At 40.7% G+C, this 18,580-nt stretch overlaps 1 protein-coding gene across 1 annotated transcript; it reads left to right on the top strand.

Annotated features, from left to right (window-relative positions):
* Positions 1 to 3,990: 3,990 nt before the first annotated feature.
* On the top strand, positions 3,991 to 14,923 carry LOC308332445 (CMP-N-acetylneuraminate-beta-galactosamide-alpha-2,3-sialyltransferase 1-like; the record flags this gene model as incomplete). The annotated part of the gene is made up of 6 exons (XM_080788349.1): positions 3,991 to 4,281; positions 7,539 to 7,732; positions 10,761 to 10,940; positions 12,952 to 12,997; positions 13,496 to 13,615; positions 14,445 to 14,923. 6 exons carry the CDS (start codon positions 3,991 to 3,993, stop codon positions 14,616 to 14,618), a joined length of 1,005 nt encoding a protein of 334 aa, XP_080644475.1. The 3' UTR covers positions 14,619 to 14,923.
* Positions 14,924 to 18,580: the final 3,657 nt, after the last annotated feature.

The raw sequence follows: 18,580 nt of genomic DNA, 5'->3' as shown, positions 1-18,580 counted from the left end.
CCTGCCTGCTTGTTGCTCACGGGATGAATTGAATCTTAGTCAAAAATGTCAAATGTTTGTCAAATCCTGGGTCTAGGTGAGACATGACCTTTGGCTTTGACACAATCTAAAATAGAAGAGGAGGGAGACAATATACAACCACTCCAAAAGTATTTATTAACATACTCTACCACACAGATTGGATAAAAGTTACATTTTACCCATTAAAGAAACGTTATATAGTGCTGCTTTAAATGTTTAAGGGCAAAGAACAAAAGAAGCCCCCCCCCCCCCCCTCGCCCCAGTTATTTTCCAATATATTTCTCACTCCGTCTTTGGATATATATAGTGCTTTATTGTGTTATTGCTGTTGGATGTAGCTAAATAAAGAAATATGTGTTGATTCCTCAGCACAGCTGCATATCAAAATGAATTTCAGGCCGGATGGTGGAGCTGGCCTTTTCATGATGAAAGTGAAACCCCCAGAGGGTTTACCCGTCAGCAGCAAAAAAGCCACATACTTTTGAAAGATTACCGAAAAAGAATCTCCATAGTTAGACTACATACTGTACACAAACTCTACTTGTTTTGACATTTGTTAGCATCAAATATAACAAGGAACAGTTGGGGACTCAAATCTGAATGGCCTACAGTCAGTTGTGTAATGTTCTTTTTCTTATTTTGGTGAAAAGTGTGTGTGTGTGGTGCGTGTGAGAGAGCACACTTATGTGTGCACAGCTGGACCCGTAGAACACGTGTATTTTATTTGTATTCCAGTCCTAGCTTCATCACTGATAGCTGTATAATGAAATGGGACACCACTGTTTCTCAACCAGGGGGTCAGCAGACTCAGCAGCACCCAAAGCATTCTATATTTGGCTTTGTGGTCAACTTCCAAATTTGGGCCCGGTGTTACCTGTTAAGAATCACTGGTCAAGACAGAAAGAACCAATAATTATATCCCTGCAAATCATTGTTCTGCTGCTTACGGTGCTTGTGGACGCTGGTATCCAACCATACAAGACAAGCAGGGTTTCTCTACACACAGCATTACTTTAGGAGGTATAGAGCCGGCCATCTTGGAATCTGAAGGTTTCAGCTTCGATTCTCGGCTCCTGTCGAAATTGTCCTTCGACCCTGAACCCCAAGACACTGAACCCCTAACTGCTCCCGATGAGCACATGGATTCCTTCTTGTGTGAATTGAATGTGAAGTATGTTTTAATGTGCTTTGGAGAAAAACACTGTATTAATGCAGTCCATTTACCATATCAACCTGCACGATCTCCAAAACGAGATATTCAACTTGATGTTCAGAGATGGACATTACTTTGGCATTACTCATGCCTTCATTAATAATTTCTCTCAATGAACACTGTCTGGGTGGGACTTATTAGCTAGTGCAAGTTTCCTTCTCGTTTCCGCCGGTTATGTAACACCAGTTATACTGTTGACAAGTAACATCTAGCGCCATGCACCATACTACACATAATCCATGTTACCGTTTGCTTTTTTCCCATTAAAACCAGGAATGAATTTGTGTCATGTATTTAGATTTAAGCGCTGGCTATTCAAAAATAGCAGATCTACAAGCTGCGAGCTTGTAGGCTACATCTGCTATTTTTGAACATTTTTGAAAAATCTTGAAAGTGTGAGAACTATATCTAGAAGGCATTTGTAGAATCGGCCTCAGGTCTTAATGGGTTGAATTTGTTAAAAGGCAAAAAGGAAATCCAAAAAGAGAGAATGTTTACTTGATGTTATTTGACCCAGTGCATATTTCAATATGTTGTAACTTATAATTATAACTATAATACTATACATAGCAAATTAGTCCTGAGAAATATAACACCCGAATACATCTTCAACAATTTCTTTGCCCGATCAGTTACACGCAATATAGCTGATATATCTCACCAGTTTGAAATTATCTTATTATTTCCGTCTCCAAACTCTCAGAAATAAGAGCGTGGGCAGCCAATATCATGGATAGTGTAACTTATCTCGGAGTGTACTCCAGGAGGAATGGAATTGACTCAACTGAGATGAACGGACATCTGAAGTCATTTCCTGGCCTGGTTTCTCAGCTACGTGACTTGGATTTGTTTGGGGTAACAGTCGTATGCACTGTGACTGCACACATTAAGCATGGATGGATGTCAGCTTCACTGATTCCACTTTGACGTGGGGTTAAACTGCTACGTCACCTGGAACAAGGTCATTTTGCAACCACATCAACAGCTCATTTGTAACAAAGCTCTGTGGACACCTCTCCGATATTATGAAAGACAGATAAAAAATAAAACAATTGTCGAGCTATCAAAATAAGTGATTTAGGGATAAACCTGCGCATAGTTGGAGCTGAGGTGGGCTCGGGATTTTCTTTTTTCCCCGCCTCTACATTCTAATTCACCTAATAGAAAGTCATGGCTGAAAACACAGTGAACTAGTTTGCTATGGTTGAACACCCTGCCTTGATAATACATACTTCTTTACAGGCTGTAGGCTAAAGCTAGCTCATGTCAGCATGTTGGCACATATTTGCTCTCCATAACTGTAGATTGCACAGAGATCCCACACGATATTAGACCTTCTTGTTACTATTTACAAATATATTACAGGTTCTGCATCTCTAATAAAAACAAGCTTTCAAATGGTCTGCTGAGTGAAAACATGGTACTTTTTTTTTTACATTAAAAGTATTTACTGTACATAACATAGACCTCACCTACAGTATGTGTGCAGAACCTTTTATCCCATTTGAATTGTCCTATGGTCCTCTGGTACCGTGGCCATCAGTGAACGTAATAAAGGACAGCTGAATAATTCATTAAAAGCTCCCTTCTCAGGTTCTATGAAAACGGAGGCAAGTTCAAAAAGCAGGCTCATTATCAAGTGGTCAGAGCTTTGATACCTGCAGGCTGTGAATGCCAGCATCCCTCCCTGTAGGTCCAAAATAAATGTCTTTGACCTTTCAGAGTCGGAGCCTATACCTGTTCCACACGCACCTGACACAACTTTCAGAAACATTGCAACATTTGTCAATAAATCATGTTTGACATGACTGACACTCCACTGTTTCCCCTGAAGCATTGAGATGTTGTTAATCAATATGATTTTCATAGCATCGGTAAAAACCTTCTATCTATAACAACGTTCGTACGTAAGATATGTTTCAGTAGTGATAACTTGCACCAAATGTCACCAGTGCCATCAGGTCAAACCTCTATAGGCTGAAACCTATAGAGGGTATGCGCACCTCGGCTACATTGAAAATGAGGGCTTGCCCTCAACTGTATTTCCGAGTATAAATAAAGGTGATGTAGCAAAGTTAGTTTAACGTCGTTTTCTGTTTGGATGTGCAGTCAAGGCCAGAAAGTCGTTTTTTGCCACTTGCATAACTTCCGGGTATGATGAATGATGATGTCACATGCACCTCTATTAAAGTTTCACAGGATGTCGTTATCCTCAGTTGTCACAGCATGTGCTCACAAAAATGGTCTGTTTGCTTTTTTAGGTCAACGGTTGTTCAAAGGATATGGAAGCCATGTCGGTCTCCAACCCCGCAGAGTCAACATCACAACAGCAGCTGTAGTTAACCAGGATCCACCACAAGCTGACGGAACCATGCTGAGCTGATCGGCCCCAGTGGAATTACCTGCCTCTGGCTTAGATGACGACCGTATACATCTACAGAGAAGACTCCCACGGTCTGTGGATATTAAGTAGTCCCTGAAGTAAAAGGTTGTGTGCTCATCTCGTCGTGACAAGGATGTGTATCAGTGGAGGATGATGCAACTCTTTAAGTCAGTGTAGCATTTGACCTACTTCTACCCGAGATTAATGGTTTGTTTAGATTTTCCTCTCTCTCTGTCTGTCTCTCTCGCTCTGTCTTTCTCTGTCTCTCTCTCTCTGTCTCAAAACTTTGGATTCTTAAGACACCAATGAGCTTATTTTGGTCCGTTGAGCTCCTAAAGTCCCCAACAAACTGACTGACATCATTCCACACACCATGCCTCTACCGAAACGGAAGAGAATCAGGACGTTCATGCTGCTGTTCTGCATCGTGACGTTTGCGACGTTCCTGTTCAGTTACACCTTCCGGGACCCCTCGCTCTACTTCTTCAAGTCCGCTTTTCGCCTGCCGGACAATTTGTTCTCCAAAGGCGCGTGTGCCTGTCGGCGGTGCATGGCGGAGCCGGAGGATGATCCCTGGTTCTCGGAGCGCTTCAACCTGTCCATTCACCCCCTCATGACCAGCGGAAACAGCTTACTGTCCGATGACACCTTCAAATGGTGGCAGGTGAGATTAACGAGGGCTGTCACCGTTGTTGATACAATAACCTGGGGAACGTCCCTGGTGTAAAGTAACTTAAGTACATTTACTCAAGTACTGTACTTAAGTACAATTTTGAGATATTTTTACTTTCTTCATTATTTCCCATTTTCAATGCTTCTACTCCACTACATCTGCACTGAGCTTTGCACAGTCACGTGGATAAGAGGAATTTTCTTTTTAGTCGTTTTTTGTTATGGGCCTTCCTTCTTGAACTCACTCTTTGCTATCTCTATAATAATAATAATAATGTCTGTATTTACAAATGAAAGCAGCCAATTTAATCAGCTGCAATCCATGCCACCTGTTACAATAGAAACACTGGCCAGGTGCCAGTGTTTCTATTCTAAAAAAATGAAAATAAATCATTAAAAAAATATATACAGTATATATAAAAAAATATATATATATTTTTTTAATAATGTAAAATTACGTCTTGGCACAGGGTTGTTTTACTGCTTAAAACGTAACCTGATGTTCCTGGCACAGATTGTGTTCATAGTTGTGATGCATTGACTGTGCAGAAGATTTGCTCTCACCCACACAGTTACACACACATTCACTGCAGCGATTGTTTAAAAAAAGAAAAGAAAACCTCATTTCAATTCAAGAACAGCTTGTGTAAATTGGAATTGATTCTTTGCTCTGCTATCAAGCCAAAACACACTTTCTTGAGGTCCCAAGGCATTGTGTGTTGTTTCTTTCCAACGACACAGCAGCGTATACGTACGCAGCTACGCTGCACTGATATACTGTCTATACCTATTCAGAGAGAAGCTTGCTTTAGTCATTATCACATCCACCTGACACCACCGTGTTCATTTAGCGGCAAGAATAGAGAAGTTAACACCAGCTGACCAGATGGTTTGGACTCATGATGGCGTAAGGCGGGGTCATGACCGCAAGACGTGGCACCTTTTGCCAATTCATTTTACCACTTTTTTCCCCTGCACATTTAATCATTATGCCAATTAACCCTCCCCACACCCTTGCCACTGTGAACCTGCCAGTGAGGAGCCCCCACTGGGACGATGTGAACCTGTCAGCGAGGAGCCCCCACTGGGACGATGTGAACCTGTCAGCGAGGAGCCCCCACTGGGACGATGAAGCACCTTCCCCGTCCTAGTGCTCCCGTTGACAGCCTGTAAGACCTTGAAAGCCTCGTGGAAGCCCCAGGAAGATTAGCTGCTGCTATGCACCAGCTAATATAACTCTAAAACTCTAAGAGTTGCTATAGTGCAGTATCCTGAAAGTACCCGAGCTTTCCTTGGCATAGAGGGGCGGATCAAACTAGCGCTGGAAACGGACACCGGCTCCCCTATTGGTTCACCAACCTATGGGCCCGCCTCCCCATTACCTCGCCCCCCTCCTCCTCCTCCTCCTCCTCTCCCCTTCCCGGTAGAACACAGTGGAGAACAGTGACATCGCTGTTTGATTTATTATTGATTGATAATTTGAAAGATGTTAAGTTCTAATTATTTGTTTGTTTTTTGTCATGATTTGGAAACATCTATGGGAAAAATTAATGGGGAATTATTTCCTGGTGTCCTTGTTATTCAAGGGGGTGGGACTGCAACACTCTAAAGTGTACTCATTTCCAGCTACGTTTGAGGTGTAGTATGCTATGGGTCAGGCTGTAGTCTGACTCTGACGTCTTTATTTTTTATAATTTATTATTAATTTAGCTTTCATATTTTACCGTTAAGTGACCGTGAGTGTTCTCTCCTCAGTAAATGAATAGCAGTTAGATAATGATGCGCATCTGTGTAGTGTAGTTGTGTGTTACTAGCCTCAAACCTCAAAGATATATAACACTGTATGGCAGCTGGGCTGGCATGGGTGTCAAGCTGATGAAATAACATTACTTTCAACATCCCCGAACACATAATATGCTCTCTAACGGGTTGTTCCATTATTAATCAGTTACAAAGTATGAGAATCAACAAACACGTCTTGACGGTCTGATGATAAACAAACTGTCAACACGGCTACCGGAAATCCTTGCCAGTCACGCTCCAAGGAATTCTGTGTATAGTCCAGGCTTTTTAAATGGCCTGGGTCTCCGGGGCTACTGCGACGCGTTTTGAGCTTGTAGATCGGCTATTTTCGAATTTAAATCTTGAATGTTTGCTATTTTTGAATTGGAATCGTGAAAATGTACATTTGTATGTAATTTCAAATGTCTTTAATTATACTTGTGTTGAAGCAATGAGCTACTAATTTAGACGGAAGTAATAAAAGCGAGTCATGTTTGCATGTTGTCAGGAATAGTGACAGCTGAAACCAATATTATATCAGTATTCTGACATAAACCTGAGGGCCACATTAAGTGAAGGTGGGGACCACATGTGGCCCCCGGGCCGCCAGTTGCCCACCCCTGCCCTAGACTCTTCGGTGCATGGTGGCCAGGTGCTTTACACCTGTGCCATCCGTTTCCGAGGACACTGCGGTTTGCATTTCATTATTGCACATCAACATCACTTCACTGGAAAATTGTTTTCTCATCGGACACAACAAGCCTCTCTGACATCACAGATATCTTATTTCACGATCCATCCAGATGCACGTGACGGGCGATAACATGTCTCTGCTGTCATGCCTGATGCCTATAGCAAGCATGCACATGCATCATTTTGTGACATATTGGTAATGTATGTTTACTAATCCAGACTCATTCTGTTCATTACAATAGACACAGTAAAATATGGAGTTTTCATTTAGCTCCGAGAGTGTAAATACCCATACATAACATGATGTTCCCGTGCATGTTTTCTTACCTGGTATTTGCTCTCTGGTACATAAATGCAGACATACTAGCGTCATGTCCAGGGGGTGTACATCAAGCTGCCTCACGCTACAGAAACAGGAGATAGGCTCCTGCCCTATGGGCCCCATGGCTCGGCAAGGCAAGGACATAAATGCAGACAGTGCACAATGATGGTGGCAAACCCTGTGTGCCTTCATGCGTTGTCATTCCTAATTTGCACAGTGCTGTCACCGTACGGGTGCACGAGAGGCCAAGAGAATCTCGACATGCATTTAAGCTCCCCCCCCCCCCCCCCCCCCCCCCCGAGGTTATTTGTTGATAAATGTGCTCTGTGTGTTGAGGCCGTAGTGTTACTGTTGGCTGCGCTGCCCTTGTTCAATCACTTGTGGTTAAAGTAACCCTGGAGTCTGAACCTAATCTCAGACTGGTCTCTGCATTACATGCTGTGTCACACCAGTGGTTGCAGGCAGAGAGTCATCCGGCCAACTACACAGAAGTGGTGGAGGAGTTGTTCCAAGTCATTCCTGACGAGGCGCTCTATGCGGACGGCAGCCCGGAGCGCTGCAGGACCTGCTCTGTGGTGGGGAACTCTGGGAACCTCAAGGGATCGCAGTATGGTGACCTCATCGACTCCACCGATGTTATTATAAGGTGATTTGTTTGCTAAATGTTAAAGTGTTTTCTTGGCTTTTGCTCTGGAGCAGTGTTGTTTTTGGCAGAAATGAATGTTTTAGTCACATTTTTAGTCACCTGGAATGTTTTAGTGTTAGTCTAGTTTTAGTCGAATAAATATAAGATTTTAGTCTACTAAATCTACAGTTAATTTAGTCGAACAAAAATGTATGTTGGCGGGCCTTGATGCCGTTTGACTGTTTTTTTTCACTTGCTGAAAATAGCCGATCTACAAGCTCACAACGCGTCGCGCTGCGATGCAACTAATGCAACTAATTGTAAAATCTAGTCTAGTTTTTATTTGTTGATGAAATTGATGAAATTATATATTATATTCAGTCTTACTTTTAGTCATCATAGCTTAGTTTTAATTAATTTCCATTTAGTTTTCGTCAGTGTAAAAAGGTAGTCAACGAACATTTTTCATCTTAGTTTTAGTCTACGAAAACAACACTGCTCTGGAGCCACCATCATCAAGCCAACATTTCCAATCTAATGGGAGGGAATTTGCCATGAGTGACACTTGCTGAGCGCAAGAAAAAGTTTTTTCCGTGAATAGATTTGGTGTGTAGAAGGGGAGCTATGAGTGGACCAATCAAGCAAGTTCTGGGGGACCCTGGTCAATGATATAGGTTTAAGTGGTTAAAGGACACTTTTCATTCATTCATTTGAACATGTGGCTAAATATGAGGTATTTCTCTCTCTTTTTTTTACTGCATTTTACAAAAAATATATTAATTATTATAGTCATACTAGACCCCAGGAAATTATATCTTGCCACAAAAGATCACGGATCTACTGAATGTGAAGGGGGGATACTAGGGGGCTCCCATACTGTGTGTCTTGTCTCCACCTCCTTCACATTCAATATATAAATGTATATTCCATTGCTCTTCATTTAGCATGCCGTGACTGTACCATGTTGTCTCTGTATGAAGCAACATTATTGCACTTATCTTTTCTGCCAGCTCTCACAGTGACAGCAGCATGCCACTGCCGATTCAATTACAGGTTGACAGGACACAGCCAAGACAAGAGTTATTGTTTTACTTTAACAACACAATACTTCACTGCGGTACATAAGTGTGTGGATAAAATGCTGCATAATATGGTTCCTAAGAACTGACAACAAGCTTAAGTTTTGAAGCTTGAGAGCTCTGTTCAGAGTATGAGTAATTGCAGAGGAACTAATGAAATTAATATTAATATTTACAAAGGATAATAATCACTGACATCTCTTTTCAAAATTCAATCATGCTTGATCTCTCTCTCTCTCTTTAAGTGCTCCTGTTTGTAGTGGGATGAAAAATAACTGGCCTGTCATAGACGTGAGAGGGTCTCATTATTCAGATTCACTATTGAACATCAATCGAGTTCTCTGTGTGATGTGATAAGCTCTTGCAAATAATTTTCATTAAGATGGATGATAAGCCCAACAGACGTAATGGATAGGCCACATTACATAGTTGACTGTTTGGAATTGGCTTTCCAAAAGGGGCTTTCATGTGTCAGTCATAAACCAGGTCGAAACTGTTTTAGAAAATTAACGTGCCAGCCATTTTGTTAGAGATATGTACTGTATATTATGACATACAGTATACAGTAGGCCTACATCAGATCGTTTCACGTGTGACCATGTCACCTGTAATGGCATTCCTAATGGTTGAATTCCACCAACATTATGGGACACATCTCAAAAACGGGCCATTCTTGTTTTTATCTGACTTCGGGGCTTGGTGTGTCAGCTTTAGAGATTGTTGTTGTGTGTCATGGTGTAGTGTGTCAGCTTTAAGCCAAAACCACACCAAAGGGAACAAAAGTTGGAACAAAACGTTTTTTAAGGTAAACCACACAAATGCAACTCATTGTTGTGGTTTACCTTAAAAAAAGGTTTTGTGCCAACGCGACCCTTTGGTGTGATTTGGGCTTTAGAGCTGTGGTTCTCACAGTGGGGACCATGATTCTATTCTGACCATGATACTGACCATGATGTATTGACATGTACTGTATGTAACTGACATAATGCTGGCCATTATGACTAACCACAAAACTGACATTCTGACATGATAATGACATGATACTGATATACTAAGATGATAATGACATGATACTCACAGTCACATACTGTACTAACATAATGACATGATGCTAACCATGATGCAGACACTGACATGATACTGACATGACACTGACACGATACTGGCAGGGCCGTTTGGGGTCCCAGGGGGTCCCCAGCTAAATGATTGATAGTTAGGAACCAAATGGACCGTTACAGGTCTGTAAACTCAGGGTCAAATGGATAGCCCTAACGCATAACAAACTGGAGGTCCTTGAAATAAAAATGTTAGAGAACCACTGCTGTAGAGAGTTTAATCCCACCGGGGTCACCAGTGGTAACAAACTTGGTCTTTAAGGTGCTTTCAAATGAAGTGTCCTATTGTGATATAGGAAAGGAATACATCATATTTTGCTAGTAGTTTCAGCCTGGCTACAGTGGAGGGCTACCTCACAGTGCCTCAAATAACATATCTCCTAATTGAATCCAGCACTTTCAAGTTTTTAATTATAAAGCCAAAAGCTTTTGCCTGAGAATCTCTCTCTCTCTCTCTCTCTCTCTCTCTCTCTCTCTCTCTCTCTCTCTCTCTCTCTCTCTCTCTCTCTCTCTCTCTCTCCGCTGTTGCAGCAATGCTTCACTCACCTGTCATTTTGTATTTTGAAAAATGACATACAAATACATCTAATCATCTAATCTACAAAAGCAATAATAATTAATTTATAATTATAAATTATAATTTAACATGTGCCTAACATATTAATGTTCGCACCTCTGGCCCGATTTCAACCAGAGTTGAAAAACATTGAGAGGCGAGATGGTTTAGGGGCGACCGTACCTGATACCAAAAAGACCACGGTACTGAAAACAGATAAATGTAGTCCAAGAGCTGGCTGCGGTGGCTAGATCCATTTCCACTAAAAAAAGAGAAGCTTTGTTCTTTTGTCTTGGCAGAATGAACCAGGCACCCACTGCTGGCTTTGAAGAAGATGTTGGCTCCAGAACCACTCACCATGTGATGTACCCGGAGAGTTCCGTAGACCTCGACAACACCACCCATCTGGTGCTGATCCCTTTCAAGACCCTGGACCTTCAGTGGATCATCAGTGCTCTGACCACAGGCACCATTAAACAGTGAGTCCATTGCACTGAATTGCAGCTTTTCAAATGACAATGTCCGCACAGTGGAATAATCGTTGCTGTTGCGAGGAAACCTCATAACTCCATTTTTGAGGTTTTTGATATTTCGGCATAAATCAGTGCTATTGGACACCCTTTACGCCTGTGTGTTGTTTCGAAAATATTGAACCAATGGAAAGTAGTAAAAAGTGCTTTGGACAAATGAACTTAACTCCATTGGACTCTCAAAATGTCTGCTAAAGCAGCTAACTCCACCACCTCTTCCCCTCTCATGGAAGAAATTGACAATATATAAAGTTACAACACCAACTTTGATGAGGCTGTATTGCTTTGTTTTTAAAATATATGGTTTTCTTAATTTCCTGAAAAATGTATATTTTTTATTTCCTGAAAAATGAACATTTTGGAGTTATGAGGTTTCCTCCCGACAGCAGAGATATGCTCCAAAGGATAAATGGTTTATTGCCACCGTTAGCACAATGTTTCTAGCCCAGTGGCTCTTCCCAGACAATGAGGATAGCAAGACACACTTACCATTATTCTAATTTGAGCTGGTCAGCTGACCATGCAATGACCCAGCTGGCAACAATGACACCATCAATGAAATGCTGGAATGAAAAATATGACAATGCCATCTACAAGCTTGAGCTTGTACTGGCTATTTTAGCTATATTCTATAATTTTTTAAGGCATTTTGAGTGGGGTGCAGCCAGAGGTTATGGATACTTGCAGGGTCCTTGGCAATGGAAAAGTTTGCAAATCACCTGACACGGACCACTAGAGAAACAAATTTGCCCTCTCTCAAACACTTAATTGTAGGTGTAATTTGATATGGAAAATGAAGCGGCAATCGTTTTACTCTATATATTCTACAGGGGAGTGCAGAGAACGAGGCTGAAATTAAAAGAGACATTTGCGCTCAGGAGCTTTGAGTTGACTATTTTAATCCTGTAACATTCACAGTCTTGATTTAGCTAATCAAACGTGCTAATTAAACCTGTCAGAGTTGATAGGTCGTTAGACGTCCTCAGCAGTGCTGACGTGCATGTATGAAGAAGGGAAGAGGGCGCAATAAGCTACAGTATATAGCTCCATTTCTTAGGCACGTGCAGCTTACAATTTGATACGATGCGCTCTTCATGTTCAGTTTATTGTTATTCTGACAATATAAAATATAGACAGAAATGTACATGTGATATCAGTACTTACTGTAACACAAATCACTACCATGTTATTAAGTTTAATCTAGACAAATCAAAACAAGGCAATCTAGAGGTGAGCAGCTGAGCCAGGTGGCTCATGAGCTCTTCTGTCTGTGGTTCAACGTGTTTGTTTAGGCATTTACAGTACCCTCTGGTGGACAAACGACATACTGTATTGAGAACATTGATTTGAACATAGATTGACTGACAGAAAGCCTCTAATTATGCAATTCGTGCATGCACTTCATGCAGCTCAACTAATCATCTATAATTGCATGTGCGAATTGATTCATATAAAATAGACATGAGAAGACCTGTGGTGATATTGAAAATCAAACCAATTATGTCTGGATTAACGTTTGTCTACATGTTGGAAACATTGTTTCTCATCCTCTGCCATTCATCACTATGTAACACAATCATTATTTCCTAGCATAATAGTTCCATATCTAACACCCGGTTAGATGATACATTAAAATACAGTATAATAAATGCAGATCTGGTCTGAGCTTTCCTTCTGCACGTTCCATCATAATTATGCAAACTGCCTGTATGAAGATGAAGAGCCTTTGTCTGTTCAAACTGGACATTGCATTTCAATATGTTTTTCTTTTCATCTATTCATCATACTGTATAATATTGAAATTCAGTGAGATGCAAATCACTTTTATTATTTATTTATTGTCTTGTTCCTTGATTATGTTCCTATTAATGCATGAGCTGTGTTTTCAGACTTCTTGTCCTACTCACTCAATATGCAAAAAAGGTACATTCAACTGAGTATAGTCTTTCTTCTCTTGCAGCACGTATGTACCTGTGACGTCCAGGATAAAAGCAAACAAGGACATGGTGAGTTCAATGACTGAAGGCTTTGTTTTGCCCCTTCTAGTTTTCATGCTATTTGATTTAAGATGAATGTTCATCGTCAGATAATCTTGTGATGTGATCGGTCTCAATACATTTGTCTTTGTCTGAAGAAAGTCTGCTTGTCAGGCCTGATGTGTTAAACCTGTGTTGTTAATGTCCATCCTATCTAGGTTTCGTCATCATAACGCGACGGCCTCGTCACCAGGTCCGCGACAAATCCGCTCTTTCTTTTTCATTATTGAAAAACGGCAAATTAAACAAATAGCGGTTTTAGCGTATTACGCAGCACCGACACATGGATTAAATAGTGGAGAACACGGGTTACGCAGTAGAACTGTTAATGGGGCCACATGAATTCCAGCCCTCAGCTGGCAGGATAGAGACATAATTGAAATCACTTGGATTTGTAACAAATATTTCTCCAAGGCTATATATAGTCTGCATGGTACACCATGAAGTATAATTGTGTCTCTTTTTCAGGTGTTGATCTATAGTCCAACCTTTTTCAAATACGTCTATGAGACTTGGCTTGACAGTCACGGGCGATATCCTTCCACCGGATTCCTTACTTTACTGTTTGCCATTCACATTTGTGACAAGGTATGTTGATATTTGTACTGTACAATTTACAACTTTCACCATATAGCAGATATGCTCATATCTCGTAGGCCTATTTAGTGCAAGAATTAATGGCATGAACCCTGGTCAACAAACAGTGATAATTGTGATGTAAATATTGAGTGCCAAGAAATTATTTGAATGCCACATAGAGTAAGTAATATACATCAAAATATTCAACACATTTAGGTTTGTCATGCCCTTAGTATATAGTACATTATAACAAGGAAAAAGTGTGTGTGTGTGTGTGTGTGTGTGTGTGTGTGTGTGTGTGTGTGTGTGTGTGTGTGTGTGTGTGTGTGTGTGTGTGTGTGTGTGTGTGTGTGTGTGTGTGTGCGCCGCTTCAGAGAAACAATAGAACCGGTTAAAACAAATGTCCCTGCAATATTGTTTGTTGCATCACTAGTTCCATTATACTGTTAACGTTTAGTGTTTTAGGTAAGTATTTATTAAGTAAATATTGGGTCAAAAATCGTGAAAATGTAGTGCAAATCTTTGAATATATATTCTTTCAGAGGGAACGTTTTTAACTCAAATCTTTGCTTCTGGGGTGTCCCTGGAACACCATATTTTCAGATGGCGGTCGGCGGCCAGTTACATACATTTTTGGGGGTAATGACATGAAAATGTATGAGAACGACTGACATGGAAACATAGTTTTTTCAAGAAAATTCTCAGGATTTAGAAGACATTTGTAGAATCGACCTCAGGTCTAAATGGGTTAACCATATTTAAGATTTGGAGTGTTTGTCTGGTGTCAGGTGTGATGTCACTAAGGTCACAGAGCTTTGTGCCTGCATGTACACCACAGGTGAGCGTGTTTGGTTTCGGCGCAGACCAGTATGGAAACTGGCACCACTACTGGGAGGAGAACCATTTGGCGGGAGCATTCCGACACACAGGAGTTCACGACGGAGACTATGAATACAACGTCACCCTGCTGCTGGCGGACAAACACAAGATTCAGATGTTCAAAGGGAGGTGATGCTGCTTTTTCACGCACTTCAGAGGCAACGCGCAGAACCTTAAATGAGGGATGACAGCTCGGTCTTCCTTCTGGTGTTCCAGAAATGGTGGGGCTGTCAGTTTCAAACAACACTGTTGTCTAGTTGTTCTGCGGGGCTTTGAAAAAAAAAAACAAGACAAAGTTAAACAAGCCAACCTGACACTTGCCTGTGCTTATGCTGTAATTCACTTTATTGACAGTTATATCTCCACTCTCTGCCTTCATTGAACATTCCATTTTCACACTGGCATATATGGTATATCGATAACGGTTACTTTTTCAGGAAAGGGGCAACAATTGGATCCAAGTTATTCAGTCAGAAACTCTTGTTGATGATTTCCACTGGTTAAATGTTCATGAAACACACAGATGGACTTTAACCTGGCATCCCTATTGTAGACCTTTTGGAGTGACAGGGGAATGTGTTGTAAAAATGTAAAAATCTGTTGAACACTTAGCCCAAAATGGGGTCCGGGCAACTCCCAGGGTCCCTGAGGGGGTCCCCAACAAAATGAGTTCATAGATCATCTACAAGTATAAATTAGATGATACTATACATCGTACATTATACTAGATACATATGAGATTAACTACCTTAACCCTATACATTGTATAGGGTTTAGGTGGTTAATCTCATTTTGATTTGCAATATTAACTCATTTTGGGCCCACCTCAAAGATTCCCGGAGCCAAATTTGAGAACCACTGATTTTATTAGCCATTTTATTACGGTTCGAGTTAGACCAATACACTTTACTTACCAAGATGAGGTGGGACATACAGACAGATACAAATACACACAGTGTTCCATTTAGAATGACCAATATATTAAATACCCAGATTAGTTATCTCAAAATATGTCATTAACACAAACATAGAAATTAAGCCAGGCTACTCTTCTTTTCAAAGGTTCTGTTAAACAAGTCAGTGTTAAAAGTTTCTAACTTTCTCTAATTTTCAACTAAACCATTAAACAAAACAAAAGTTAGTACACATCAATTAGCTTGAAAACGATCTACAACAAGCTATGACTACACTTTCATCATGTGTTATTTGTTGTCTCAAATATCTAGGATGAGTTAACAGTGGGGTGACTTTGTGGCATTTGAATCAGACTTTAGGTATGTTTGTTTAAAGACAATGATAAGTTGCATGTGTAACTTAGGTTATCTTTGAAAAACAAAGAAAATGTCCCATAAAAGCTCTTTGAGAGCAACATGTCTGACACAGTGTGGGACCCTTTCATTGTTTTTCAAAGATACCCTTTTTAATGTATGCTCTATTGCCCTACACCTGTCACTAGCCTTCTGAGGTGTGCATCGGCCTTTTGCTAAATAACTTATTATCGTTGACATTTTCAAAAGTGCCTTATCAAAGATATTTGTAAAAATGTAGAAATGGCCCTTAAAGTGCCTTTGATTAAACTTGAGAACATACTGTAGGTTGAGGAATATTTTGCCATTATATATAATTATGCTGTTGTAGTCTCTGCAGAAACCCAAATGCACTCACGATAAAAAGGTGGTCCGAGTATGAGATTATGATATTATTGTGATAAATAACACCATGCTTTTGCTGTTAATAATGTGCATTTAAAGATTAGCATATTATATTATGCATGACAGAGGTAGCCATGTTGTCCCTGTGAGTCTAATCAGTAACTTTCTTAAGTAACCCCCAGAATGTATAAAAAATGTTACATATCCTAATTACGTACAGCTCTGTACTTAGTTCAGACTTAATGTTACAGTATTTCCTTGTTTGACCAAAATGTAGAGGCCTTTGTTATAAGAGGACTGCATTGATGAACTTTTGTATGACTTAAAAACAGATAGAACCACTATGTTCTCACATTATTGCTTCCTCTGAAAAGCAAGTGTCATCACTCATCATATGAGACTGAAATTGTACCCAATGTAGTTGTACATTATGATCCTACGCAAAGTGAGGCTGGAGAACCAGCTTTCCATACTTGAAGATGTTTCTCAATTGGGGACTAATTTGTCTGATGAATTACTGTGAACCCAGTTTCTGATCTGAAAGACTTTCCTGGTTTTAATGATGACCATCGTCGTCCTCTTCATCATCACCACATACTGTTACTATTGTATGTTTTGGGGCTGGCAGTGGCTCAGGAGGTAGTGGCCGCCTGGGAGTTGGAAGGTCCCCGGCAAGACACTGATACCCTGTGTGCTGCATGGTTTGTGAATGGGTGAATGTAATGCACATTGTAAAGCACTTTGGATGAAGGTGCTATATAAATACAACACCAGGCAGTTTCCAATTGTCCCTCATCAAACTGGCCAAAATGAATGACGTTTCATTATAGGATAACAGTGGTTTTCATATTTATTGGCACTAATCCTCTTCCCCCTTCACTCAAACTCATCATCATTTTGATTTAGTTTTAGTCATATTCTTTTGTGTTTAATACAGGACAAAGCATGTTGTTATTCTGAAAGCCCTTTTAGTGGTAAGCATTTGTAGACAAAGTAATCAAATGGCAGGTGTGGGGAATTCAGCAGGTGTAGTCTGGGGTTGCCATGGCAATCAATTGGTTCAGGCAGAACCTGGAAATTGGACAGGTGTGGGGACTTAGGCTCATTAGGTCCACTGGCAGAACCTGGTTCTGGACAACCGTGTATCTGAGCGACTCAAGGCTGGGCACTACACTTGGTGGGGCGAACGTTTCCCGAGTAAAGTGGATTTCAGACATACACAAGTATGTACAGTTGTACACACAGAGACGGCGCATTTATTGTAAAATGTGGCTCCCTCTACTGTTCTTTTTGTGCCAGCTCATCTCCCTTAGAGATAGGGTGAGAAGTTCAGTCACTCTAGAGAGACTGAGAGTAGAGTCGCTGCTTCTTCGCTTGGAAAGGAGCCAGTTTAGGTCCCTTGAAAGTTAATCCACGCTCCATAGGACACAGCTGTACCACTGTCTGTTCACTTCACGGACATCTGCGGCGTTGCTTGAGTGCATTAAGTAGCAGTAGGAGACCTACGTGTGTGAAGTAGCGTTAATCGGCATAGCTGTTAAGTAATATATTTTTTTAATTTTGGCATCTCTGAAATTCTCTCTTCCTCACTTCCCAATGTCTTCCCACTGCCTCTAATTGGCTGACCTCGTATGCTGGATGTTTTCAATGCTGTCGTTTCGTGACTCGTGGGTCTATTTAATAACTCCTATTGTGGCCCGATCTTTAGCTTTGTTAATTTCAAAATAAGAAGAGACATGTTTCCTCTTTAAAACTGTATTTCTAAAATGTCTGAACCCAGATACAGGATCCACCAGGATGAAGTTACTAATGTTGCATTGGAGAGGGAAGTCTGGAACTCTGCTGGAGCTGTTGCCCCGTGACCTGACTCTGGATAAGCGGTTGACAATGGATGGATGGTTTGTTACGAGCACACACAAGCAACAAAAAAGTTAAATAAACAGATAAGATCTCATAATGTAACATTACTCCGTCGAGTGGAGTTGGCAGTGAAACAATGCTGCTAATGAGACACAAGACTGTGGAAACTGAAGTGAATTATCTCCATCACACACCCCAAGCAGGTGTAATATAGCTACTTAACTGCTTATTGTTTTATTTTACTTGGTAAAAAGCAACAACTAGTCAGTATAATCTTACATAATGCAAGATTCACTCAACGTCTAGACCTCGTTTACTCTGTAAGAACTCTGACCCCATACCATATTTTTAAGCTATGTTGAGCAGAGCTGTAGTCGGCCTAGCTTGATGTAAAGCTTACAGTATGTTAATATCCTTACCCTTATATGGTATTTAACTGGTGGAAAGACTATGCCTATTAACTACCGTAGTCTCTCTCTAGAGACAGACTGTTGACTCACGTCAATTCAAAGGAAAAGAGGGCACTGATTCTCCTTTATTTGCTTATTGGTTCTCAGATTGGAATTTAACAGATACATTACAC

This window comes from Protomyctophum bolini (assembly GCF_963924005.1).
Source record: "Protomyctophum bolini genome assembly, chromosome: 17".
In the NCBI taxonomy this organism is placed as follows: Eukaryota; Metazoa; Chordata; class Actinopteri; order Myctophiformes; family Myctophidae; genus Protomyctophum; species Protomyctophum bolini.
The sequence above is the reverse complement of the archived record's forward strand: the minus strand, read 5'-3'. Positions and strand labels throughout refer to the sequence as shown.